A 27320-nucleotide genomic window follows, 5' to 3' on the forward strand; every position below is an offset into this window, starting at 1 on the left:
GGGGGTGGGGGGGGCAGTCAAGGAAATAGTCCTTTCTCCAAGGTCTCAGTCCTTTTTTCCTATGACTCTCCTTTGTACTTAAGTTGTTCCATTTGGGGCTTGGTTTCATTCCCAGCATCCCGAGATCTCAAGCAGGAAGGGGCCTGGAGGAGTGCATTTTGCACAGGAGGAAAAGAAGGCCGGGAAGGGGAAAGATCTGGGCTTGTGCGGCATCACCAAGGCAGAAAGGAACAAAGCTTCGAGTCCTATGATCCTAAGTCCAGGCCCCTCCCTCCCCCACCCCACCCCTGACGTCCACAAGATGTCCTGTTCCCTGATGGGTCAGGTATGTCTCTTGGCATCTCCGGCAGGGCGCAGCACACAGGAGGTGCTTAAGGCGTGCTTCGTGGCTGAAGGGAGGGGAGAAGAGGGGGCTCACACTCACCTCAATCAGGAAGTCTCCAGTCCGGAGTCCTGCCCTCCAGGCCACCCCCTCATAATCCACAGATTCTAAGTACTGGAGAGCCGGGAAGGCTGGGGTCGGTGTGAATTCTTCAATGGGGGTCTCTGCTGTAGAGAGACACAAAGAAGAGACTTACAGGTCAGAGCGAGAGGCGGAAGCTGGGCTCCACCAAGGGACACAAAGGCAAGGGGCAGCCAGGCCTGGCCTTAAGAAGGGGCCATCTGACGCATCAGTCAGAAAAAGGAATCTAGGAGAGGGCTGGGGCAGGGGCACGAGGTGCCAGGCGGGAAGAAGGAAGCATGGCGCATGGAGCGAGGAAGTAGGGATGAGGAGTGCAGACCGAAAGGGCCCAGAGCTGGGGAGGGAGCAGGGGATAGAAGGAACTCCCCCCCCCAGCTCCTCGACACGAGCTCCCTCCCGGGGAGGGAGGGGGACAGTTAGGGTTGGGAGTCTCCTGAGAGGCCCCTCAAGCTCTAGCTGATTACAAAGTGGCCCTGCAGCCAGCTACACCGTAGCCAGCCAGCCATTCTACAAAGTATCCAGTGTAACAAAGGGAAAGGCCTCGGAGGCCTCAGGGTACAATCCTTTCACTTTCCAGAGGGGAAAACCTCTCCATGGATCTCAAGCAAGAGGGTCTTTAGGTCCAGCACCTCCAGTTTACAGATGACAAAACTGAGGCCTCATGAAGCTAAGTTACTTGCCCAAAGCCTCCTGGGTAATAAGCATGGAGGCTGGTTTTGAGCCCAGAGTCATGCTGTTGTCCCCTTTTGAATCGGTTTGGACTTCGCTTCCCCTTTTGAATCGGTTTGGACTTCGCTTCATTGCCTTAGAGAACCTCTCGTGCCACTGGGGAATCTCTGGAGCTTTTGGAGAAGCCCCTTCCTGGCCCGTCTTCTCCAGGCGCCAACGCTGGGGCTGCTGAGGGCCCATTGCCAAGGTTAAGAGCAGAGGAAGCTCCAAAAGAGAATGCCAGAGGCTGAGAGGTCCGTCCAGATCCAGCTGGGCAGCTGGGTGCTAGGCTAGGTCAAGAGGACTTGTGTTGAATCCTACCTGATACTGATGAACCCTGGGGCTCTAAGGAAGACCCTTTATTTCTCTGGGCCTTAGTTTCCTCATTTGTAAAATGTGGGCATGGACTTGATGGTCTTTAAGGCATCTTCCAAGTCTTTTTTAAACCCTTACCTTCTGTCTTAGACTCTGGGACTTGCCCAGAGTAACGGCCAGGAAGTATCTGAGGCCACATTTAAACCCACCTCTTCCAATTAGGATCCTATGGTCTTATAAGTCCCTTAACATCACTGTGTCTCAGTTCCCCCTACTGTTAAAAAACCGAAGGAGTTGAATTTAGCCTTTAAGGTCCCTTCCAGCTCTAGAACTCTGGGTATCAGCCTCTACCTGAAGACACTGTGATGGAGAACTCACCACCTCCCAAGGCCTCGCCTTTATTGCTGGGAGGAGATGCCATGAAAAATCCACTGCCCTGGCCCAGGAGTCTTATCACCACCCTGGACCCTCCACAGCCATAAGAGAACAGCAAAGAAGGATTAGGGCTGAGCTTTAGCCACGTTCCTGCTGCAGCCCAGAAAAGGCAGAGAACAGGGGAGACCGGAGCAGAATCTGGGCCCCTCAAATGCCAGGGGCATGGCCAGACAGTCTGCCTCTGGTCTGTCGTGGGCTGGCTTCAGATATGTCCAGCACTGACAGCCCCAGATGGCAAGGGGTGGTAGAGGGGGGCCTCTGGTCTAACTCTCCCTTAACAAGGATCCTTTCCCCTCCCCACTACAATACCACCACATCCCCCCGCCCCTCACTACAAGAAAACCCTTTGGAAAACCCCAGAGTTCCTGCTTGTGAGAAGCTGCTAAGGGAAGAGGGAGAGACCACAACTAGAGGCTGGCTCCAAACTAGGCCAGGAAGTTCCTTCTAAGTGGTCACTTTGGGGACAAGAAAGAACATGACCTTCCCTAGGGCCTGCCTGTGCCAGGGCCACTGGGCTGGGGCAGAACCAGCGCTACCCAGTGCTACTCCCAAGTCTCTTCTACATCAGATCTCCCACTCCCTCCCCATCTGGGACCACTGCCTTCTCTCTGCACATCCCCTCTCCTCCTCAAGAACTATCTGTGTCCCCTGCACTCTGTGTGTGTGCCCCCTTTCCCCTCCGAGTATCCCTGTTCTGGGCTCCCCAACCCTCCACATTTTCCTCCCCACTCCTCCAGCTCCCCAGTTTCTCCTCTCTCCTTTCCTTCCAGCTTCCTCCACAACTGACCCTTTTCCTGTCCCCTGCCTCCACAGATCCCTCACCCTCCTCAGTTACCTTTGGCTCCCCGAAGGACAAAGCCAAAACCTTCCTGCTCCCGTTTCTGCAGGACAGCCACCTTGTCTTCAATGACGTAGTCACTGGGGGGAAGGGAGGAAAAGGAGGAGGGGGAGCTTTCTCAGCCCGGGTCCTCCCAGGCTCTAACCCCCCCCAACTTGTGACTGCCCCCCAGTGGACAATGTGGGAGATGCTTTAGTGTGTCCTATGGAAGGCGTGTCTCCTGGGGAGCAGAAAGGTGGGGAAGGTGGTCCAAGCATGGGGGACGGGGAGGGTCAGCACCTTGGCCCCCAACCTCCAACTCCCATTCTTCCATCTCCCCCTCTCCTGGCCCATGCCCCTGGGCCCCTCCCCCATCCCAGCTCCATACCTGTGTGAGGTGAGGCTGTCGTAAGAGCCCACAGTATAGTGTCGGAAAAGGCGCTTGGTTCGGTCCTCACGTGTTTCTGGGGGAGGGGGAACTTTCAGGGGCTGGAGGGAATCTCCTTCCCCTCCCCCCGTCCCTCCCCAGCAGAATCTGCTCCCAGGAACCCTCCTCTCAATCCCTGACCAAGGGGAAGAGTCTGGCACATGCAGGAGGTGAGGTTCTATGGCCACAGGGGTGGGTGCACCTGGGCCCAGAGAGGCTAAGATCCCAGAGTCAGGAGGAGGGAGGAGCTAAGGTCCCAGGAGCAGAGCAACCAAGGGCAGACCGAGATAGATATACTCCGGGAGTCTCTGTGTGTGTGTGTGTGTGTGTGTGTGTGTGTGTGTGTCTGTGTGTCTGTGTGTGTGTGTGTCTGTGTGTCTGTGTCTGTGTCTGTGTATCTGAGCTTTGTTGGGGACTTATGCCTGAGCTGCCCTATTAGCCTGACGGAAAGCCCTGGCTCTGCCTCTCAGATGCATGACTTTCAACAAGTCTTAACTCCTCTGAGCCTCAGTGGGCTCCTCTGAAAAGAGGGGATCTGCCTCCAGGGTCTCTGATTCTCCATCAGCCCAAATTCCTCAGGAAGAGTGGAAGTTCCCTGCGGGCAGGAGCTGGGTCTTCCTCATCTCAGCTCTCCCCAAAGCACACAGTGTCGTGGAGTCGCCAGCCCCGCCCAGTAACTATCACATGTCCAAGGGGCCTCAGGTTCTTTCTGTGGGAGAATACTTACCTGAGGCCCAGCTTCTGGCTTCTTCCAGGCACAATGCACTCCAGAGGCCCCGGGCCCCCACCTGCCCACCCACCTTCCACTCATTGGCAAGAGCAGAGGCAGCAACAACAGCAGCTTCCATCAGCCTTCCTCAGGCCTGGGCTCCCAGCCATAGAAGGGAAGTCACTTGAAAGCAAGGGCTGTTTTCCTTTTGCTTCTGCCACCCAGAAAAGGTGCTGCTAGGCTGACCCTCATCTCTTCCCTCCTCCACTCTCCCACCTCCAGTTGGGTGCCAGGCTCCAGATTTTTTCTAACCTTCTCCATATGGCAACAGCCTTCTAACTGGCCTTTGCCTCCAGCCTGCTCTCCCTTCAATTCCTCATAAGCTGCCACAGTCATCTTAATGCCCAGCCCAGCTCTCAACATCAATCCTGTGCTCCAAACCCTTCCTGACTCTCCACTGCCTGTAGAATTCAATAGAGATTCCTTAGCTTGATATTCTAGGCCTTCTCCATTAGAATGAGAATCCCCAAGAGGAGAAAATTATTCATTCTTCTGTTGTGCCTGAAGATATAACACACAACTTGCCACAGAGTAGGTGCTTAATAAATGCTTCTTAATTGATTGATTCTACTACTTGGCTCCATCTGACCTTCCCAAGCTTCTTTCTTTCTTTTTTTTTTTAAACCCTTACCTTCTGTCTTAGAACTGATGCTGTGTCCACTCCAAGACAGAAAAGAGGTAAGGGCTAGGCAACTGGGGGTAAGTGACTTGCCCGGGGTCACACAGCTAGGAAGTATCTGGCTCCAGATTTGACCCATTTTATTTCATTTTGTACATGCTTTGCCTTGGCCTCCCAGGGTTCATCCTGTCTTCTTCCCCCTTCTTGCATAAACCATATTCTCCTTCCATATGTGCCTACCCCACTTCTCGGCTCTGAAGACTCCACTCCACTGCTGTCTCCACCAGAACACCCTCCTCCATCCCTCTGATGAAGATGCTTCTTCCCTCAGAATCCCTCTGTGTAGCCTTTCCGGACATACTTAATCATCTGCTAATGTATATCCTAGTTATATGTCTCAGTTCTTCTCAAGCTCCTCAAGGGCTTTGTAAACAGTAGTTGATTAATAAATGTCCATTGAGTTGACTTAAGTCCTATGAACCCCACCCCCTGCTGACTCTCTCACAAAGTCCTCATGCTCTTCCCTGGCCTCCATGCCCTCCCTCCAGGGCTCACTTGTCACATCTAGAGAGGGAAGAGCACTGGCCTTTGGGTCAGAACATCTGGGTTTCAATCTGGGTTTCAGAATCGGGCCCACCACTTCTTGGCCATGCTGCTCTCCCCTCTCTGGGGTCTACAGATGACACCATGAGTCAGGAAGACCTGAGTTCAAGGACAGTCTTAGACCCTTAGTAGCCATATAATCCTGGCAATTCACTTAACCCTGTTGGTCTCAGTTTCCTCATTTGTAAAGTGAGCAGGAGAAAGAGATGGCAAATCATTCCAGTTCATTTGCCAAGAAAACCCCAAATGGTCCAAGATATCGATGCTACTGATTGACTGAATTACAATCTCCCCCTCTGTGGGCCTGGCCTCAGTTTCTTCCCTTGTAAAAATGAAATCCAGGTTTCCTAATTCCAAAAGCTTCCTGACTAGTTAGTTCTCCAGAAACTGTCCCTTTGCTCCATCCCATCCAGGCCAATAAAGTTACTGTGGTAGTCCAACTCTCACCCCACTGCTCTCTGTTCCACAAAATCACAGACATCCCAAGAGAAAGAGGCTTCCCTCAGCAGCCATCAGCCCAAAGGACATTCCACCCAGAATCCCTTGCCAGCAGTGAGTAGCTCCTTGATCTGCCCTCTGGGGCAAGCAGAACAAGTGGAAGCCATCTCTCCAAAGAGACCTCCAGATGATGAGCTAAATGAGCTATACCCAAGAAATGGCAAACACTTTATGGTGACATTCAAAGCCTTCAGTCCCCTGTGAGCACATCCCCCCAACTTCCTTTCCATTATTCCCTTCCTCCAAGTTTCTGCTCAGGGTCTAAGTCCACCTTGAAGCCTTTTCTGAGAACTTCATTCAGTCAACCTAAAGGCCTAGGACCCAGGACCAAGTCTATATACCATCAGCAACCTTCCCTTGGCACCTAGCTAGCGCAAACTCACATGCCTCCTTCTTTCTATATCCTTCCCTCTGTCTAGACCCTACCCCTCCAGGGCTGGGCCCATGGGTTAAAACATCTTTGTTGCTTGACCATAGTGGCACCCCCAGAAAGTGAATGGGTGGGGGCAACTAGATGGCACAGTGGATTAAGAGACTGGTCCAAAGATGGGAGGCTGTGGGTTAAAATCTGACCTCAGAACCTGGCTATGTGACCCTGGGAAGTCACTTACCCCCATTGCCTGGCCTTAACCACTCTTTCTTCCACCTTAGAACTGATAGACAGTATTGATTCTAAGACAGAAGGGAGGGAGGGAGGGAAGGAGGGAAGGAGGGAAGGAGGGAGGGAAGGAAGGAAGGAAGGAAGGAAGGAAGGAAGGAAGGAAGGAAGGAAGGAAGGAAGGAAGGAAGGAAGGAAGGAAGGAAGGAAGGAAGGAAGGAAGGAAGGAAGGAAGGAAGGAAGGAAGGAAGGAAGGGAGAGAGAATAGGGAGGAAGACAATGGGGCATATCTCTGACATAAATGGCCAACCTAGACATGATGACTTGGTCCTGACCCTTTCTGCTTAATTACTTAATCACTCTGATTCCATAAGCACCTACTCTGTGCTAGGAAACAAGACAGTTTCCAATACTATCCCCATGTGGCTTTGGTGTCTCCTCCAACACTTCCTTCTCTCACTATGAGAAGTGAGAGAGCTTAGGGGAAGCTAGGAACTGTCTGCCCCACCTAGGTCCAAGAACCCAAGTCCAATTGGGATTTAGCCACCATACGTGTTACCCCTAGACCCTGGCAACACCTCTTTGGTGACTTTCTTGGATGTGATCCTGACCCTCTAAGACCTCTGCCTTTTCAAACCAATGCCTCACCATTACAATCAGTCCTGACCTCTACAATGACCCCACCCCCACCCCCCACAAGGGCACTTTCAGGCTGATACATTGCCCCTAAAGGACAGCCCCAGGTAGACATCCCATGATATCTGTGAGGGGAGGAGGATGTAGTCTCCAACATCTACGATGACAGTGCCCAGCCTGCCTGGGCTGACCTGGCCTCTGGTTGTGGCAGTGCCAACACCCTGGAAATGGACTTGGCACCCTCTCCCTCCCTCTCCTATAGTAAAATTTGCCGGCCACTCTTCAGTCACTCACATGGCCTCAACAGTGAAGTATCAGTGCCTTGAAGCCAGAGGTTCGTGTTCTTTTCTTTCCACTTCCCAGACCCGGCACACAGTAGGGACTTAATAAATGCTATGGCCCAGCTCTGCTCCCTTCTGTGTAACCTTGAACAAGTCTCTTTCTCTCTCTGGAGCTCAATCTCCAACCCCTTAAAGGCCACCTCTGCTCTGGAAATAGTCAAAGGCAGGCTAGCAGCAGCCCAGGTCCTTAGAGGGCAGTTACAGTCAGAGAAGCAAGAGAAATGGCCATTTCTGCCACTAGGCTCCCTGGCTTGGAAGCTGCATCCTCAGGCAATAATCTCCAATATCTCCCAGACCCACAGTAACTCGGCTATCCTGGATGTGATTAAGTTCTGTTCCCTGGTGTCATAGATGGACATACCCTTTTACCCCCTCTCCAAAGCCCCAGGTCCCAGACCCCCTACTAGACCTAGCCAGCCAATCCTTCAGCCAACTCTGGCTGACGGCTCTCCCAATAGTCCATCTGTGACTCACCGATCTGTAGTTCCCAGGGACCCCTTCTGGAAGCCTTTGGATAGGCAGGAGTCCTACCAGCAGGAGGCCAGTACTCTGGCCCAAGAGCCATGGGCAAGAATGGAGTCTGCATTCCAGTAACCAAATCCAGCTTTCCCCTGGTGATCCTTCACAGCTGTCAATGCCAACCCTTCTGAGCCCACAATTCTTCCAGGAGATCATAGGATTTAGATCTAGGAGGATCTTCAGAGACCACTGAATCCACCTCCAACTTTTTACAGTTGAGGAAACTGAGGCCCAGAGGTTGAATGACTTGCCCAAGGTCACACTCATGGGAAGTGGCAGAGCCAGGCTTGAGTCTTGGGGCCTCTGGGGCTGGCCAGGTCCAATCCATCTCCCCTTTTATATCCTCTGTGTCCATTGGCTATAAAGCATCCTCTGCATTTATTTACTACAGTGTAAAAGGGAGCCAGCCTCCCAGGCAGCACCTTCTCCAGATGGGCCCCAGCACAGGATTCCGCCTTCATCCCTGCTGCTCTCTCCTCCTCATCTCCTCCCTGCACGTAGCAGGCCCCTCCCTCTCTGAGGTACCAAGGCCTCTCCCGGGCTTAGAGGCCGCCCACAGGCTGCTCCTCCCAGACTCTGGCCTAATTTCTCCTGTGCCCCAACTGGCCATGCTCTGTGGGCTTCCCTGCTCTGCTCGCTTGGGCAATCTGTCCATTTGGAAAGACGCCTCTTGTCCTACAGTGACCTCCCTCCTTCCTCTCCTCCCTCCCTTCCCCTGTCACTTGCTTAGGCAGGAGTTTCTCCCCCAAGCACCTGTATGTGCACACGTGAGTGAAGTGTTTCCAGCATACGCTGCATGTATGTCCATATGGCTGTGTCCTGGCATGTAGAGCATGTGAACACACGTGTGTGTGTGTGGCACACTGTGGATGGTGTGTGTCCATGTGAATGTGGTGGGGCACACAGCACAGGTGTGTATTTGTGTGTGCCTCTGGAGTGCTCATCTATGCCTCAGAGAACCTGGGCATGTGCCTCCCAGGGAATAAGGGCAGGGTCTATGTGGAGGGCAGTGGTTAGTGGTCACTCACCATGTCGTGTGTCATACTGCCGCATCTGGACCTCCTCCACGCAGTCAGCTGGGAACCAGCCTGTGCGGCCTTTCACCGTTCCCTCCCAGAAACCGCCCTCCCCGATGCTGAGCACTGGGAGAACAGACACATGGACAGACAGATGCATCACACGGGACCTGGCCTCTCCTCTTCTCTGGTTCCCAGCTCTCTCTGGCTCCCTTCTTTCCCAGAGTCCCCTCCCATCCCTCTCCTGCGGCTCTGGCCCTTGGACAATTTGGGACCAGACACTGGGAGAGGGGGAAAGAACAGATGGAAACCAAACAGAATGAACAAGTGGGGGGAGGGGGAGAGAGACAGAGGAAGAGGTAAAGGAGGAGAAAGAAAGAGCAAAAGGATGCAGAAAGAAGGGAAGAGAAATCCAAAAACAGGAAAAGGCAAAGCCTGGGAGGGAGAGACAGAGGAAAATGGAAAGACAGATGGAGAGAAAACAAGAGACAGCCAGACAGAGACAGAGGAGGAGAGGCAAACCATGGGGAGAAACAGAGTAAAAGGAAACCTTGCCATGTCCCTCATTCCCATCCTTCCTTCTCCATCTCACTCCCTCTCTCATCTTCTCCAGAAAGTCTCCTTCTCCTCAATCCCACCCCCACCCCCAGGGGATGAAGCCAGGAACTCAGCTGCACCTGGAAGGAGCCAGAGGCTCAGGCCTTCTGCCTGACCCAGACTCCCAAGGCCTGGAGGCACCAGAAGGTAGGACAGAGTTGCAAGCCAGAGCTCTGAGATATGGCTAAAGAGCAAAGGCTACAGTAAGAAAACTCATTGTGACTCATGGACCCCTTATTACTGTGCCCAGGGAACTCCCCTGAGGCAGAGAGCCCCCTATACATATGGAATAGAGATGTGTGTGTGTATATATATATATATAGATATATACTGTAAGGCAGGCTACAGGGAAGCCTCTCTAGGGAAAGGACTCTGCTCAGAGTGACACAGGGATTATTGAATGCGTCCAAAGTGCCTCCTTGAGGGAGAAAAGAGCATCCCAAGAGACGTCGTGTATAAAACCATTGGGTCCCCCAGAGTGACCCAAGGACCAGCTCTATTTACAAGGCACCCCAGATTGACAGAGACACTCCAGTGGTGACATCAGGACTCCCTGAAGTAACAGAGGGGCTCCTACACAGGGGAGCTCCTCCTAGCAGTATCGTCACTCCTCCCAGGCCAAGGGACAATGAGCCACTCTTCAGCAGCAGTCCTTGGCCCTTGATGTGTCCTGGACCACCATACAGGCAGTATGGGGAAGCCTATGGATCCCTTCTCAAAATCAGAGTTTTAAATGAATCAAATGAAATATGGCTGATTACGAAGGGAAAGAATTACACTAAAATACAGCTGGCAAAAGAGATTGTTTTAAAAACCCACAATCCCAGACCCCAGGATCAGAAGCCAGCAACCTCCCCCTAGGACACTGAAGGACAGTAACAGCCCCCATAATTATACAAGGACCCCCCTAGTGAAAATGAATGACATTCCAACACAGGACAGAAGCCTCCATAATGACAGTGATCCTGAGACCACTCATGGTAACAGCCATCCCCTCAGACTGGCACAGCGACAGGAGAACCACTTGAATTCCAAGGGCCCCTGGTAGAGGGGGGCACAGGGGCTCCCCTCACAGTGGCCCAGACACACCCTAGAGTGACAGAAGGTCACCCTCCTAAGAGTGACAAGGAAAATCCCCTCTCTAGTGACATTGAGATGCCCTACGGTAGCAGAGGGAGCCCCCCATACTAACAGAGTTACCCCAAGCCAGTGACCCCAGAGACTCCTAGTGACTGGAAACCCCCAAACAGGGCCCCAGGACCTCTCAGAGCGATCCAGAAGCCCCAGCAGAGTCAAGACCCCTCTGGAGTGACCCATGGGATTCCTGGAGCAGCAGCAGTTGCCCATCCTAAGGATCCAGGGAGCCTCTAGAGGGCCCTAAGGCCCCTCCCATTCCCCCAGTGACACACCCCCCTCTTCCAGCTCTCCAGTCCCTAGTCCCCCTCCCCCACTCACCTTTGTAGGATGCAGCCTCGGCCCGAGCGCCATCCCTCCCTCCCGCCGGGGCTGTCGGTGGGCTCTCCGTTCGCCTGTCGGTCCGTCTCCCTTGCCGCCCCGAGGCCCCTGCCAGTCCCTCAGCCTCCCCGCCCCCTTACCCCCCCTCCCCCCGGGCGGCTGGCTCACCCTTAACAGCCTCGCCGCGGTGCAGCGGGATCTCGCCCTCGCCCCGCGGGCTGTGCGCATTCACCACGATGAACTTGCGGCCGGGGACCGCGCTGTAAAGTTTGCGCTTCGGGCCCCGGGGCGGCGCGGGCGACGGGGCGGGCGCGGGCGCAGGGCTGGTGGCCGCCGCGGGGCCCAGGGCGCCCGGGCCGCCGCCGCCGCTGCCTCCTCCTCCTCCTCCTCCAGGGCCGCCGCCGGGGCCGCTCGGGCTGTAGACAAACACATAGGTGACAGAGGCGATGCCCGCGGGCAGCTCGCAGGCGAAGCCGGCGCCTGGGGCCTCGGTCATGGCCATGGCGCCCCGGCCGCGGCCTCAGCCTCGGCCTGGGCCCGGCCCCCTGCTCCTCCGGCCCCGCCGGCCTCACCGCAGCCGCAGCCGCAGCCGCAGCCGCAGCCGCAGCGTCCGCCGCCCGGGGCTGCCGACCGGGGCCGCCCCAGCCGCTGCCGCCTCCTGGGCCTCCCGCTGCTGCTGCTGCCGCCACCGCCGCCGCCCGCCCGCCGGGGGCCGGGCCCGCGGCCGCCGCCGCTCCATGCGCCGGGCTCGGCTCCCCGCTCCCCGCTCCTCGGCGCCCCGCGCCTGGCCACTGCGCCCGCCTGCCCGCCCGCCCCCCGGCCCGCGCCGCCGCCGCCGCCGCCGCCGCTACCAGCGCACGGCCGCCGGCCGCCCCGCCCCTCTGCTCTCCTCCCCTCCCCTGCCTGCTCCCCCGCCCTCGCCGCCGCCCCCCAATTCCCTCCCGTCAGCGCCGGCTCAGGGCGCACGGACCCGCCACCACCGCGGGGCTGCGCTCCCGGGAGCGCCCGGCTTCCTTTGCTCCCTGCCCGCTGCGGCGGCCGCACCGGGGACCCCTCCCCTCTGCGGGCCAGCGGGCAGCATCTAGGGCCCTGGGGTGGGAGGCGGGGCGGGAGAGCCCGGACTCAGCGGGGGAAGGAAGCCTGAGGCGCCACAGCAGAGCCCGCCCGCCCTGAAGGCCACCAGGACCTCGGAGCTCCCCCCCCCCCCTCGGGGCCCCAGCACTCCGGCACCACACAGAGCTGTCCCCAGAGCACGGATTCTGGAACTCGGGAGGGCTGGGGGGCGGGACCCCCCAAGGAGAAGGAGCACGAGCCCAGCGACCCCGCCCCCCTTCCCCGGTCCCCATCCCCTCTGCTGAGGTCTCTTCTCTGTTCCCTTCGCTTCTCCCTCTGGCCTCTAGCCCTCATACAGTCTCTCCCTGGCCTTCCCCTCCTCCACCAGCCAGACAGCCCTTGGCCCTCTACAGCCCCTCCATTCCATCCACTCTCTGGTCTTCAGAGAACATTTGCAGGTGACTCCCCAGCGCTTCCCTTCAAAGGACTTCCAAGGTTTGGGTTAAAAAAAAAAACAGCCTCCTGCCTAGATAAGTCCAGAGGTCAGGTGGAAAAGATCTGTTTGAGCCACAAATGCCCAGGATGCGCTTAAGAAAAGCTAATGTACTTTGGGCCTGGACATAGAAAGGCATAAAGGTGGCCTGAGGTCAAGTCCCACCTCCGACAAATAATTTCTGGATGACCCTGGGCAAGTCACTGAAGCTCTATGAACCTCTGTCTCTTCACCTGACAAAGGATGGGAGCAGAGCCGTTGGCCTTTAAGGGCACTCTGTTACTCTGACACTTGGGTAGGAGGCCACTGAGGGCCCTTCTGGTTTCAGCCAGGTATTTGCTCTGACCACCCTCAGCCACATACAAACACTGCCAACTGTCTGCTGGGCATATCCATCTGACTGTCTCACTGTCACCTCCAACAGAACTGACTCCATTCTCTTTCCAGCACAGCCTTCACCTTTTCTCAGCCTCTCCGTTTCTCTCCAAGGCAGCTCCATCCTCCTAGCTCCCAGAACTAGAAGGCAAGAAGCCTCCCTGACCCATATGTCCTAACAGCTGGGCTCTGCCCTTCCTTCCTCCGTCCAGCAGGCTCCTGCCTAATTTAAGCCTTTGTCACCCCTTTATCTGCTTCTGTAATCTTCCCCAAACCTAAAAACCATGCTATGAGACTCCCCTGGCCCCCCCCAAATGGCTGTCACTGCCTGAGAGTGCAGCCTGGCATTTCTGGTTCTCTTCCAGGCTGGCCCAGCTTCCTGTGGCTCTGTTCTCCTCCATACACCCTCCCAATCCCACCTCTCTCAGAGGCCTAGCCACAGCACTGCCATCTGTAAGACAGCCTTTCCCCTAGGACCCACCCAGTTGTTTTCAGCACATATAGCCTACAGGAAAATGATAGCCTGAGCTTCCGGAGCTCAGGACCTCGGACAGTTTCTCCTCTGTCCTCTAGCCTGGAAGGTCTCAGAAGGCAGGTCTCCCTTGCTTGTGAGTTCCCTAGGGTCTAGGCCTTCTTTGTCTCTGCCTGCCCCAGATGGGGCTGTCCCTCAGTTTCCCCAGTCTGTGAGCCCCACAAGGCCGGGGTCTGAGGCAGATCCCTATCCTTTCTTGGTCTGGAAGGAGAGCTCCCTGATGGCAGGCAGGCCTTAGCTTTTCTCCTGACTCCACTAAAGCAACTGAGAACAAAGCTACTGAGTATACAGAAGGCAACAATAACAGGCAGGAAGGACCTATCAAATCCATCCCCTTCTTCATTTTACAGATGAAGAAATTGAGGTTTAGAGAGGTTAAGGGGACTTGGCCAAGGTCACACATCTAGTCACTCTCAGATGCTCTCCAAAGATTTCAGACCTAGACAACACCTTCAGGGTTATCTGCTAGAGGCCCAGAGAGAAATTACTTAGGTGACCAGTCACAGGGCTAAAGACTGGCATATCTGGGACTGGGAGCCAGGTGTCCTGACTCCCATCCAGTACTTTCTGATTACCTTACATTGCCACTCTCATAATTGCTGAATAAACTCCCAGCACTACCAACACCAGAAATAATACTGTCCCAAATTTATACGTGTCCCCATCTCCTGAGACTAGTCATATTCTTTAAGCTGCTGTCATCCTGGGCTTCCCCACCCTCTCCCATTCTCCCCTACTTGCTAGGGGTGGGGGCCCTAGGAATGAGAGCCCAAAAAGCCAGCAGGACTGAGGAAGACACCCAAAGAGCAAATAGGATGGATCCTAACAAACAGGGAGCTGCCCAATCAGGGGCCACCTAACAAAAACAGATAAAGCCATGAAGTCTGGGACTAGTCTGTAACCATAAGGGGCACCTTCCCACCCCTTCTGCCATGAGCCTGTGACCAGCTCTTTCTATGGTCACCATTCCCCCTTTCTTCCCACCTCGACCACCTCAGCCGTCCCCATACTTTTCCTTGGCCACATCCCTAACCCCTCACTTCCCTCTCTCCAAAGCCCCTCATTCCCTGACCCATATCCTACCTGCTCTTGCTTCGACCTCCTCTGACCAGGGTGTGACCACCGGGATCCTTGTCCCTCTCCTTCTCCTCTTGCAGACGCTGAAGGGATGGGGATCGGCTTTGGGGTCCCCGGACCCCACCCACAGGCCCCATGCCTGCTTCTTGCATCTGGAGCAGTAACTGGTGCGGGAGGCTTCTGAGTGAGGGTCCAGGGGAGGGGCCAGACCGAGCTTCAGCTTTTAGATCATTATCACTGGCTGAGCGCTGCAGAGGCCTCGGAGAGGCCAAGCCACTGGGACCCGCCAGACGTCGCCGCTTTGCGTAGCTAGGAGTCTCCCGGAATGGCACTAGAAGAGGGGGCATGAAATGAGGGGAGGTCTGGGGCCCCCCAGAGATTTCCCCACTCTGATACTACCCATCCACAGCAAAACTCTAGTATTAGCCATCAGCACAGATGAATAAGTGCTCGCATTACCCATGAATGCCCACTAGCCCAGATGTTCTCCATCAATGTGCTCGGACATTTCCCATCATTGCATACAGATTCTGAAATTATTCATCAGCACATGTAAACAGTGACATTAGCCATCAGCATATACAAGTGCCAGTCCTACCCACTGATTCAACCCAGGCCTGGCATTACCATGTAATCTCCAGTATTACCCGTCATGCTGACATTACCCAAAGGCACAGAGGAGTTCTAACATTCCCCATCAACATACACAAACCCTGGCATTATTCGGGAAAAACCATAAACTCTGCTATTCCCCAGCAGGACATCCAAGTCTCACTCTCTCCTTAATGAGTCTCAGCTCTGACCACATCACCTGGCAAAGCATGGAAGCTGCGGCATCAGCCAGCCAAGCAGGGCAGTCCCCTGGCACCTGGGAGGTTCGATATTCCTCATTAGTGCACGTAAGCTTGGACATTACCCACCACCTTAGGAAGGTAAGCTCTGATATTAACCTTCAAGATACGCAAGCCCGACCATCATCCATGAATTCCCAGCAGTGTTTGTCCTTCTCTGTCGGTGCACAGAATTTACGGCAGGGCCTCAACCCCCAGCATTAGTTCAGGGCCCAGGAATCCCAGCTTCACCCATGAGCACCCAGAATCACTGACTGGCAACCCTGGAGAACATCTGAATGGTGGTCAGGCTGCTGTTCCATCTGTCCCTGTGATCAGAGTGCAGACCCGGGGGAGATGTTCACCATGGAGATGAGGGACCCCAAGAGCATCCTAGCTCTGAGCTGGAAGGAACCTCAGAAGCCATCAAATCCAAACCCCAAACTGAGGTGGAGGCATGAAGTGACATAGCCAGGTTCACACAACTGCTAAGGATCTATCCAAGTGTCCTAGCCACCACATGATGCTGCCTCTCAAAGGAACACAGGAACCAGGCCTGGATGCCACACCTCTAACAGCCCAGCCTTGCATTAGTGTCTGGCCATTTTGAATGTGGCCACTTCTCTGTATCCTTCACAGCCAGGAGCTCAAGGTACCAAGGAGAATTGGGGGACACTTAGAAGTGAAGATGGACTCTCTCGGGCCTGGAGGTAAAGAGAGACTAAACAGAGACCTCCCCTCAGATCCAGGACCTCTGTTTCTTCAACCGAATGAAAACAAACTTTTTGCAAGTCCCACCTCCCTTGTCCCAAGTTTCTTCAAATTTCTGCTCTAGAAGAAAAAAATATGCTGACTTTGAAGGCAGGGAGGCTCTATCTCTCAGCCTCCAAACAGACCATCCTAGGCTCTCTTCAGTGTTTCCAGTACACACTCTACATGAGATGGGCCACACGAGAGGACACAGGAGAAAACACTGATCAGGCCACGTCTGAGAAGGCTGACTAGGCCACATTCAAGAGCAGCTTAGCACATAGTACCTAGCACTAGGAGGTACAAAATAAATATATAATAAATACTTCCTCACTTTCTTATCGACTTGTCATGAGAGATCACAGCTTGGGCTCAGGAAGAGAACGGGGACCGGGTCACGTGACCGATCCTGGTCAAGGGGAGCTGGTAAGAGACTACTAATCAGCCCAAAGGAGAGCAAAGGTCAAGGGGCTCCTCCAGTTTTGTGCCGGAATGAGTCCAGATGGAGAGCCAGACCGTCTAGTCAGATGGAAAGACAAGAGGCCGAGAGAGCACTGATCATCAGGCTACACATGAGAATGGTGATGGGGGCACAGGACAAAGCACATTATCAGAATGATCAGACCACGGAAAACATCTCATACAGGGCACACCACAAAATGCAAATGTTCCCATGACCACACAGGTAGGGAGAGGAAACAAGGGAGGGAGGGAAAGACAGAGAGACAGAGACAGAGATCCTGATCACACTATGGGATGGAATTATGACACCCTAACCTGACCTCTGAGGGAGAAATCCAAGTCCAGGGTCCTAACTCACAGGGTCACACCTTCTTTCCAATATTAAAGACTCAAAGTGAGGAAATCAGACAGTAGCCTGCCCCACTACCGTGTCACCCACAAGGAGGCTGGGCACAATGTCCTCAAGGAAGACTTCCATAAAGACAGAAGACACCTCCTGGATGATGCCTCGTTTGCAATTCTATTCCTCAGCGCCATGGTCTTGTCCCCCTCTAGCCCTTCTACTTCAGGGACCACCCCCTAAAGGTCTCTCCCTGCCTGGCCCCTCCCAGGCTCTCTCAGGCTCCCTAACCACCAGAGAATTGGCTGTCCATCCCATCATCTACCCCAGAATCTCCAAGCTCTGCCCTTCCGAACTGCCAATTCCACTCTCACTCACACCACACTTTGGAACTCAGGTGGACTCAGTTCATTCTGGAAGCAACAGTGCCAGACCCTTTGCCACCAGAAACCCTTCTGATAGCCACTCGAGCTACTCCATGCCTAGGGAAGTATCTCCACTGATCTCCTCCCTCTCTGCAGGTTCCCTGACCCAGGGTCCATGCATTTTTCACTTTGGAGTCTCAGGGTCAAAGCTGGTGTCAGGACTGATTGAGCTCCTAATAGGTCAACACGCTCCCCCACCCCCACCTCACAACAGGTCCATGATGAGGACTTCACAAAGGAAGCCCAGGGAAGGTCAATAACTTGTCCGATACATCTCATAGTTCAACTGAGTCAGAGCCAGTATTCAAAGCAGGTGGTGAAGTAGACAGAGCCCTGGGCCTAGAATTAGGAAGACCTGAATTCAAATCCAGCTTCAGACACTTACTTTGAGACTCTGTTCAAGTCATTTATCTTCTATTGGCCTGAGTTTCCTCATTAGTAAAATGGGGATAACAATAGCACCTATCCTCCAGGTTGTTGTGGAGATCGAATGAGATAATAATTGTAAAGCACTTGGGACAGTGCCCGGCACATTGTAGGTGCTACAGAAATGTTAGCCATGATGAGCTTTTACTATCATTGATTCCAACAGACCCGCCACACCATGTTGCCTTGTTATGTGCACATGCACAAGTATATAAAGAGCGCGCACCCGCACGCGGGAGTACACACACACACACACACACACACACACACACACACACACACGAACTTGATGAAAAGAAGCAATTTGGATGCCCTGACACATTGTTCAGATCTGGCCTCCATTCTCCCATCTTACAAAATCAGAGGACCATGAAGGGTTGCCACTGGGAGGAGCACCCAAAAGTCTAGCCCACCTCTCATTTGACAGATATGGGGAAACTGTCCAGGTACAAGCCTCGAGTCAGAGTCTGGAGGAAAACCAAGGCTTCCTGGCGAGTCCTTTCCCTAATATCCCAGAACCAGGGCAGGATATATGCAAGCTCTAAGCAAGCCAAGGGCTCATTGTCCCTAATACCCAACTCCTCGCTGGATAGGGCCCCATAAGCCATTGGGTTGTCATCTAAAATAAGGGAATTTATAAGAGAATAACATTCCAGAGTGTCATTCACTGGGAGTTCCACAAATGGCACCTCCCCCCGAAGGAAAGCTGCCTACATCAGGGCCCTCCCTGCACCACCCTTTCAGTGGTCACAGCCTTGAATGTGTCCCAACCTTAACCTCAACTCCAATTCTAACCTAACCCGGACCGTAGACAAAGACAGAATCCACCAGATGCAAAGCCCACCCTGAACCACACAATCATCTTGTATTGAGTCTCACCTGATCTTCTGGCCCCAGGGCTTGGGCACAGGAACAGAATAGCTGCTACACTCCAAAACTACATCAGGACTTGGGATCACCCTCCCAACAGATGGTCTTGAAGACATCATTCTCTGCCCTCAAATGAATCCCAAGTGGGGGACAGGTGGTGAGAACTACCAATACCTCTGGCTTGAACTCAAAGATCAACCATGGCCCTGAGAATGGCCCAAAGATATGCATGAACTGTGATCCTTCCTTGGATTTCAACCTGAACTCAAAGCTAGCCCTAACCCAAATTCAATCTTAATGTCAACCCAACATCAAGGCAGAAGAAACACAAACTCCAGTTATCCAATGCCACCCTTCTCCCAGCCCAAATGTTTCAGTCATCCTGATGGCATTAGCCAAGAAGAACAAAGGCCATTTCTAGTCCACTAGCTGCTCATCAATGTTTTCCTTTGTCACCCTGAAGGAAATCACAAGTCTTCTCATCCCTATGTTAGAGATGAGCCAAAAGTGAAGGGCAGAGCAAAAGGGTTACCCAGCAAGCATCAGAGCTGGGTTGGAGCTGGGGTTTTGGCCACTACTGAAGACACCTCCTCTCCGTCTTGCCCAACTCTCTTATTCCTAATAAATTCTGTATCTTCACCCTGCTCCCCTCTATACTGTGCCACTCTTCCAGGGCCACTGACCAGGCAGTTTAGATGTGGGAACCAACTGACCACAGACTCTGGGGCCAGACCAAGGAAAGAGTAAAGAATTAAAACCAGAGGAGATGTCGTGGTCAATGGAAATCATCAGTTCCTTCTAATCCTCATTGACCTTCTCTTGGCTCCATTTTCCCTCATTGACCCTCCCTTCTGAACCCACTCTTCGCCCCTCACATCCAAAGATTCCTACTATCACTCTGATTCCCAGGGCCCCCATCTGGTCCTTTCTGATCCCAGTGAAGATTCTCCCCATCTTGACTAGGGACCTTTGCTGGCCCCAAGTGAACCCACAAGCCCTAGTGACACTAATGCAGGGAGAGGAAAGGAGGAAGGCAAGGACTCACCAACATCAGAATCCTTATGAGTCTTGATAACCTCAGCAAGTTCAAAGTTCCCAGCAATGATGGCCACCTTAGGGCAAAAAGGTGAAGTGAGTCAGCCATCAACTTCTCTCTGCTGACCCCCCCAACCACCCCACTTCCCTAATCCTCATCCATTTGCCCAGGCCCATGAGACAACGTCCCCATTACTTTAACCCCAAACAGCTCCCTACTTTAACCCACAGCTCCTGCTGTGCCCCATACCTGAAAGGCTGTTTGGCTGTTATAATTACGAACATCTTTATTAGTTCCCCGGAAGAGGAGAACCCGGGCACAGCTCTCCTGGTTGTAAGAGAGAGGGAAGAGAAGCCCATGGTCAGGTTCAAACAGAAGTAGATTAGGGACTGGAAGCAGAAGCAGAAAACTGGTGTACACACACATACACACACACACACACACACACACACATGCATGCATGCACGCACGCACGCATGCACACACACCCCACCTGATTGTACAGGGCACAGATGTGCAGGGCTGTGTTTCCTGATGCATTCTGGGCCCGCATGTCAGCCCCATAGAACAGCAAGTGCTCTAGGTGCTGGACATGACCAAATCGACAGGCCTAAAGGTGAGAAGGGCAGAGAATAGGATTAAAGAGGATACTTGGTCCCCTTAAGTCCCCTCACTCCCTGATTCCTCCATGGAAGTCTTGCAACTTTCTCCAGTGCCACCTTTCTAACCCCACTATACCCAGAAACTCCCTTGGCCCCTCACCTGGTGGATCTCTTGCCATCCATTCTCATCAGCTGTCCCAATTTGTGCATGGTCATGGAGCAAGAGCTCACAGCAGAGGGGGTCCCCACCCCCTAGGGCGCTATGATATAGGGGGGTCAGGCCACGGCTGTCCTTGTAGTCTGGGGATGCCCCAAGGTCCAGCAGGGTCTATAGGGAGATGGCGGCTCAGAGTCACCAAAGCCTCAGGCTCCCTCTTTCTCCCCCGTGCCTCCTCCCCAGGGTCCTTTCCCCACACCGACCGTCAGAGCATTGGGGTTCCGGCAGCGGGTGGCAATGTGCAAGGCTGTCAGCCCATCCCGAGTTCGGAAGTCCAGATGAGCCCCACCATTCCTCAGAACCTTTAGTAAATCTGTGGCACCATCCATCTGGGCAGCCAGGGTCAGAGGGCACTCTGGGAATCAGTGTAGCACAGGACAGAATGGAGACCCTCAGCTCAGGCCTCAGTAAAGGTCAGAGTTGGGCTGCCTCCCTTGCCCCACCTTGGCCACTTACCTCCTGTGTCAGGGTCATGGAAGTTGGGGTCCAGCCCCTTGTCCAGAAGCCGGGCCACCTTGTCTGTGCTGTGAAGCTGGACATATTCCATAAACTTCTTAAGGTTTGCCTAGGATACCAACATGTGTCAGCCTTGGCCTGTTAGCTGGGCCCCTTGTCCCTGCCACTGTCTCCCAGGCTCCATGAGTCTCAGCCACCCTAAGCCATCAGCCCACCTAACTGTCCCCCTCAGCGTATCCCAATGGGGAGAGACTGAAGCCGGAACCCCGGGGGGAGAGGAGGGCAAAGGCACTGAGGAAGCTCATGCTCCTGGGTCCTTCCGGAGAGCTCGGAGCCCTGGTCTGAGCTAGGGGAGAGCCTGGGGATTGGATAGAATGAACTCGGGCAGACCCTGGCGCAGCCCTCAATGCCACTCGAAGGGTTCTGGGGAACATCACCTTGGTGTGTAGCTTTGCAAACTGCTTATCATCCAGCAGGCTCTGGGTGTAAACTCTGCGTTTGTAGCGGAACTGTCCAATGCAGGGGGAGAAAGAGGGAGGGGCAGGTTTCAGCCCAGTCACCGACTTCCCCAAACCCGTCCCACCCCACAAGCTGCAGTGATTACAGGGAACAGGGCCCTGGCATGCTCCCTGCCTCGCCTCTGGGGGCTCCCCAGCTCAGATCTAAAGGCCTTCAGGGAACACGCACTGCCCCCACCCCTGTGGCCACACAGCCTCACTCGGCTCTACCCATCCCCCTCACTGGCCCCAGACTCACCCCACTGGGCACAGCCTCCCATCTTATAGACACCTCTCATTGGACAACCCTCCCCCTGTGTACACGCACACACCTCCCACTGCCTACACACATCCCTCTCTGCCTTCTTCCGTCCCTCTCCCCCTCCCCTCCCTCTCGGTCTCTGTCTCTCATACACACAACCTCCGTACAGTACGTTACACCCCCAGGCCGACACCTGTCAGTCTCTCAGGCCAAGGACTCCCTCCCTAGCCCCGCCCCCTCCAGGAGCCCCACCTCCAGGTAGGGTAGGGGCGTGTCCAGGTTGGGCGGGTAGTCGCGCAGCAGGCGTTCCTCGTCCAGGAACTTGCCTGCCCGCCCCTGAGAGGGGGGCTGGAAGAGGCCGTAGTTGAGCACATCCTGCAAACTGTGGTTGAGGGCGCAGAGCACCCGCTGCTTGGACACCCACACGGGCGCATCGGGGTTCAGTCTCAGACATTTCTGGGAACGAGAGGGAAAGGGTGACTGAGAATAGCCGGAGCGCGCCCCGCAACACCTTCGCAGCTCCGGGGGGGGGGGGTCCTCGAATTCTCATTTTAGTTACGCCCCCTACTGGCGACCGATGAACCGAAGGAGGGCTCCGTGGGGGCGGGGCTTAGGACTGCCCCGCCTGATGGGGGGAGAGATCTGGAATGGGGGCAGGGTGAGGAATCCCGGCCTTAGGAGGGGATAGGGGAAAAGGGGGGGGGGGGCAGGACTGACTGGAAGAGAAGAGGGCCCAGGTGGAGGTTTGGGGGCGAACTTGGGCAGGAGTCCAGTGGAAAGAGGCCGGGGGTCCGAAGGAATGCCCAGGCTGCAGTTGGTCTGGAAATGAACAGGGACCCCCAGGACTGAGAGCGGGGCTGACCACGGATTCTGGGGGCTCCTTGAGGAGGGAAGGGAAGAGCTAGGGCGGTCCAGGAAAATAGAGGACTGGAAATAGCCATTCCCGGGCATGAGGAGGGGGAGAGGGCGGGGAAGTGAGTCCCAGGGCTCCCAGGGGCTGGGAAGGAAAGAGGGAACACACAGTGATTCCAGGAACGGGAGTGAGAGGGCTGGTCCTAGGGCCGGGAGGAGGTCAAGGGAACAAGGAGAACAAGGAGAGGGGGTCCTAGAGCAGGAGGCAGAGTCCCGGGGCGAGGGAAGGGCGGTCTCCCGGGCTGAGAGGAGGTCCGGGGGCTAGGGGGAGGGTGTCCCGGGGCTGAGAGGAGGTCCAGGGATTGGGGGGTGGAGATCCTGCGGCTGGGAGGAGGTTTCGGAGCTGGGGCGGAGGGGGTGGGGAGAACCCGGGCTGAGAAGAAGAGGGGGTCGGCCGCTGGGAGGAGGGGGTTGTCCAGGGCTGGAAAGAGAAGATCCAGAGGCTAGGGCAGCGGTCTAGAGGTGGAGATCGGGGTGGGGTGAAGAAGGGGGTCCCCGGCCAGGGCGGCCCAACGGACCAGGCTCAACTCACCGTCTGCTGCAGGTCCGGGATGCCGATGCGGACCACCACGGCATTAGCCCCCGGGCCATCCATGCCGGGGCCGGGGCCGGGGCCGGGGCCGGGGCCGGGGCCCGGGCCGGGGCTGGCCACTCCCGGGGCCCGGAGCGAGTCGTGCGGGGACTCCCCGCTCCGCCCCGCCCCCCCAGACCCCCCCGCAGCCGCCGCCGCCGCCGCCGGGGCCGCGCTGCGAGGGAGGGGGGAGGGGGCCGGGCCGGGGCCCGGAGAGGGGGAAGGGGAAGGAGAAGGGGAGGGGGACGCCGGGCCCGGGCCCGAGGCCGGGGCGGGCAGCGCCAGGGGCTCGGCGGGGACGGGGAAAAGGGAGGGGGAGGCGGGGGCGGCGTTGGCTGAGCGACTCAGCGGCATGGGCTCGGGCTCCGGCTCCGGCTCCGGCTCCGGCTCCGGCTCCGGCGCCTTCGTTCCCGGGGGGCGGGGGCGGTGAGCTGGGGCCCGGGGGGAGGGGGGCTAGAACCTAGGTCCTGGAGGGGACCTGGGGGGGTCCCACGAGGGAGAGAGGGTCGGGCTGGAGGATCTCTGGGGAGGGAGAGTGGGGGCATACGGCAGACCCAAGTGCAGGGGTCCTCAAAGGATGGAGGAGGGTCAGAGGACTACTCAGGGGGTCTGATGAGGGTTGGGAGGCCTGAGGGGACTGGGCCCTGGGGGTACAGAAGAGGGGAAGGGTGTTGGGGGCTTAGGGTCTGGGGATCTGATAGCCAGATCGGAATGGGGACGGGGCTCTTCAACCAAGAGCGCTTAAGGCCTGCAGGGGACAGGGGCAGGGATGGGGGTCGTGGGGGCGCCGGGCAGAGAGGCCTGTAAAGATACAGGGGAAAGGGGAAGAAGATAAGAGGGGGAGAAAATAAAGAAATTGGAGTTAACTGGGGAGGGGGCAGCGGGTTCCCCCCTCCCCCCATTCCTCTGGAAAGGCCCGGGGAGGGGGAAAATAGCGGCCCCTCCCCGCCTGCTCGGGGCCTCTCTATTCCTGAGGCCCGGCAAGGGTTAAAGGGGGGGCTGATTTCCATCCAAAAAGGGTGAAGTTTTCCCAGAGGTTTAACTCCTTATGTGCCTTCCACCACCATCACCTCCCCCCGCCAGAAGTCTAGTTCAGGGAGTTTGTTCTCTGTCCCCCCCCAACCCCCTTCCATCTCTACCCCCCCATCCAGGATTTCCACCTGCCCCCCGTCACCATAGTAACGACGGGGTGGGGGCGTTGCTGCGTGGGGAGGGGGGAGCGGAGAGGAGGGGGTGCTCAGAGCCTCCTGCCACTCGGGAGTGATTTTTAGTTTTACACGTTGTCATAGCAACGCGAGGGGGGGCGAGTGGGCGGAAGGGGGGCGGGAGACCAGGAGCGAAGACTAGAAACTCTCGCAGACGCCCCACCCCCGCCCCCGCCCTAGAGAACAGCCCCGGATCCAACCCAGAACAGCCCAGAACCTGAGCTGTCCCTTGTTCCTCTGGAGGAAACAGGCTCGGACCGGGCCGAATAGCCGTAGTACACCATTCCTAGAGGGCTCCTCCCGCAGATATCCTGCCGACCCCTCCCTAGCCCGAAACCCCTGCTGCCCCAGATAAAAGAGACCACTACCCTCCTCCCTATCACCCTCTGCACCCCCTCCCAAAGCACGACACTTGCTTCCCCTTGGAGGAGTCCCTCCCCAGCCTCCATAAGCCTTTGGCCCCTCCTGAAGAAATCCCAACCACCCACTGATCCCCGCGAGAGAACAGTCGCTGAAACACTGGTCCCAAAGATCTACCCTGTCGCCTACCAGGAAGAACAGTCCCTAATCCACACTCCACCCCCACCCACTCACCCACCCCACACACACCCCATCAACTCCTGGCCACCTCACACGGAGAGAATCGCCACTGATTATTACCCAGAGAAATGACTCCTTCCCCACGAGGTAAACCGGTCTCCTCATCGCGGAGAAATTATCTTCTGACCCCTCCTTATAGAGTACAGCTCTTGACAGGCCCCCATAGCCTCTGAGCCTCCAGAGGTCAGAGGACTACTTAACCCCCTCTGAAGGGGTCAGCCCCTGACCACCAACGAGGATATCCTCTGCCCTCCTCACCAGGCTCTTACTCCTCCCCCCCCCCACTCCCAAAGAAATAAGCTTCTGACTCCCTAATCTTCCTTGCCTCTTCCGGAGTGACCAGCCACTAATACCAGAAAGAATATATCTGGCCCACCCCACCCCCCAGAAATCAGCTCCTTCCCACCCAGAGAGCAGACCACCCCCACCCCCCTCAGTCCCTAACCTTCTGAGAGGACAGTGCTGCTTCGTTCCCAAGAGAAATCAGACTGATCCCCACCCCAAAGGCCTTTGATTCTCCCAAAAGGTCATTCTGACCTTCTAGATAACTATAACTCCTGGTTCCCCCAAAGAGAATAGCCCTGAAACACCCCATAGAGGGCAGCCCCTCATTAAGCAAAGAAAGCATCCTCTCCCACCAATTAGCCCCCACTACCCAGAAAGATCAAGCCCTTTATTCCCCAGGCCCATCTCCCACAGAACAAAACCTACTGGTCTCTTCCCCAGAACATTCCCATTATCCCCTACCCACAGGCCTATGGGCAATCTGGGTCCCCACTAACCCCTCTGTTCCTCTGTGGCTCCTGCTTCCTCCTTAAAGTCAGTTAGGGTGTATGAAGGAAGCTGTCTGTCCCTCAGGCTGCCCAGGAGCCTGGAATCTTTCCTCCCCAGGGGCAGGAAGACTCCCCCCACTCCTGCTTTGGGATGACCAGTCCTTTTCAAGGCCAGTGACTATTGGGCTGGGCTGGGTTAGCAGGGGGTGGACAGTACTGGGGAGGGGGGAGAGGGAGAGCAGGATATGTGACCATAGAGGAGAAGACAAGAGGGGGTGAGGGATGGGGGCGGGGTCAGGATAAAGGAAGGTTGGACTGCCTTATCGACAGGAAACACCTTAGAAAAGACCAGGATTGAATTTCCTCTGGCCCAGCTCCGGAGAGAAAGGAAATTGCCATTCCACCTACACCCCTCAGGCCAATTACTCTCTGTCCCACCCCCATTCCAGGCAACTCCCAACTCTACTTCCTCTATCCTTGTCAATTAGGAATTTCCCTTGACTAACCCAGCTAATCCATGTTTGGATGGATGGAAAGATTGGTAGAGAGATGGACTACAAGAGAGATTAGTGGATAAATCCATGTAAGAATAGATGGATGAAGAATTAACAAATGGAAGCCAGTCTCAGTTAATAGTGCCTCTAAGATCACCTAGTCTAACCTCTTCTGGTTCTATCCCTAACCTGAACTTCAATATGGGCCTCTCTAGTATCTACCATTGCTCTTATTCCTGCCCTCTGGGGCTTTTCCTGCAAAGAGCTACACTCCTCCACACCCTTCTGGTGATCTTTGAAAGACCATGGAGAATAGGAGAGAGGCCATTGGACTGGAAAACAGCTGTGACCCGGCTTGAGAAAAGAAAAGGAAAAAAGAGTAGACAGTATGAAGACTATTAACCAAAGAATTTTCATTCAGTTCCTGACAACCCTAATGCATATTAATTATTCTGTAACGTTTTTAAAGAGATGCTGAAGACTGAGAAAAGCAAGCCCCTATCAAAGGGCCAGCATGATTTTCTCAAGAACAGGGCACGCCAGACTGATCTCTGAGTCTTCTTTAATAGGATGACTAGTCTGGTAGATTAAGAGAATGCCATAGATTTCATCACCATTTGGCAAAGTCAAGGCTTTCATGTGCTGGGGGCAAGGGGGACACTAAAGGTATGAGCTGGCTGTTACACCATTAAGTGGATTGGGAAGTAGTTAAAATGTCAACTCCCTAGAATTCATAATCTGAGGTAAGCTTAGAAGAGATATCTAGTGAAGCGATTCAGGCATCAGGCACTTGCCACTGACTTCAGTGTGGTCCAAAATTTTTATCAATGACTTGGATAAAGGCACAGATGGCATGCTTATCAGATTTGCAGATGACATAAGCTGAGAGCCATAGCTAACATGTTGGGTGGAAGAGTTGAGATCCAAAAAGAATTCGACAAGCTAGAACACTGGGCTGAATCTAATCATATCAAGTCCAATAGGGAGAAATGTAAAGCCTTACACTAGTGTTTCAAAAAATCTACTTAGTATACACATACAAGAAAGGGAATATGGCTAAAGTCTATAGCAAGTTGAATAGGAGTCAACTAGGGTTATGGAGATGAAGAAAGCCAATGACATCTTGGGCTGCATTAAGAAAGGTCCGGAGAACAGCTAGGTGGCTCAGTGCCAGGCCCAGAAGAGAGAGATCCTGGGTTCAAATATGACCTCAGACACTTCCTAGCTGCATGACCCTGAGTAAATC

At 55.1% G+C, this 27320-nt stretch overlaps 1 protein-coding gene across 5 annotated transcripts in view; it reads right to left on the minus strand.

The window, feature by feature from the left end:
* The window catches only part of SHANK3 (SH3 and multiple ankyrin repeat domains 3), a 69278-nt gene extending 43546 nt beyond the window's left edge, over nucleotides 1-25732 (minus strand). For 4 of the 5 annotated variants that reach the window (XM_056797507.1, XM_056797506.1, XM_056797502.1 and 1 more), the window contains exons 1-16: nucleotides 25590-25732; nucleotides 22964-23803; nucleotides 21772-21975; nucleotides 21198-21269; nucleotides 20761-20869; nucleotides 20508-20659; nucleotides 20248-20415; nucleotides 19979-20095; nucleotides 19735-19812; nucleotides 19495-19561; nucleotides 14353-14677; nucleotides 10985-11232; nucleotides 8777-8890; nucleotides 3127-3202; nucleotides 2757-2839; nucleotides 425-549 (exon numbers count right to left, since the gene is read on the minus strand). In XM_056797507.1, coding sequence (XP_056653485.1) covers nucleotides 425-549; nucleotides 2757-2839; nucleotides 3127-3202; nucleotides 8777-8890; nucleotides 10985-11232; nucleotides 14353-14677; nucleotides 19495-19561; nucleotides 19735-19812; nucleotides 19979-20095; nucleotides 20248-20415; nucleotides 20508-20659; nucleotides 20761-20869; nucleotides 21198-21269; nucleotides 21772-21975; nucleotides 22964-23356 — 2331 coding nt within the window. In that variant the 5' untranslated portion in view covers nucleotides 23357-23803; nucleotides 25590-25732. Of the gene's footprint in view, nucleotides 1-424; nucleotides 550-2756; nucleotides 2840-3126; nucleotides 3203-8776; nucleotides 8891-10984; nucleotides 11233-14352; nucleotides 14678-19494; nucleotides 19562-19734; nucleotides 19813-19978; nucleotides 20096-20247; nucleotides 20416-20507; nucleotides 20660-20760; nucleotides 20870-21197; nucleotides 21270-21771; nucleotides 21976-22963; nucleotides 23804-24867; nucleotides 25062-25589 lie in introns of those variants that run through there. The other variant, XM_056797503.1, reaches the window with a different exon arrangement.
* Between the last annotated feature and the right edge of the window lie 1588 nt (nucleotides 25733-27320).

The sequence above is a fragment of the Monodelphis domestica genome, chromosome 5 (assembly GCF_027887165.1).
Source record: "Monodelphis domestica isolate mMonDom1 chromosome 5, mMonDom1.pri, whole genome shotgun sequence".
Classification (NCBI taxonomy): domain Eukaryota; kingdom Metazoa; phylum Chordata; class Mammalia; order Didelphimorphia; family Didelphidae; genus Monodelphis; species Monodelphis domestica.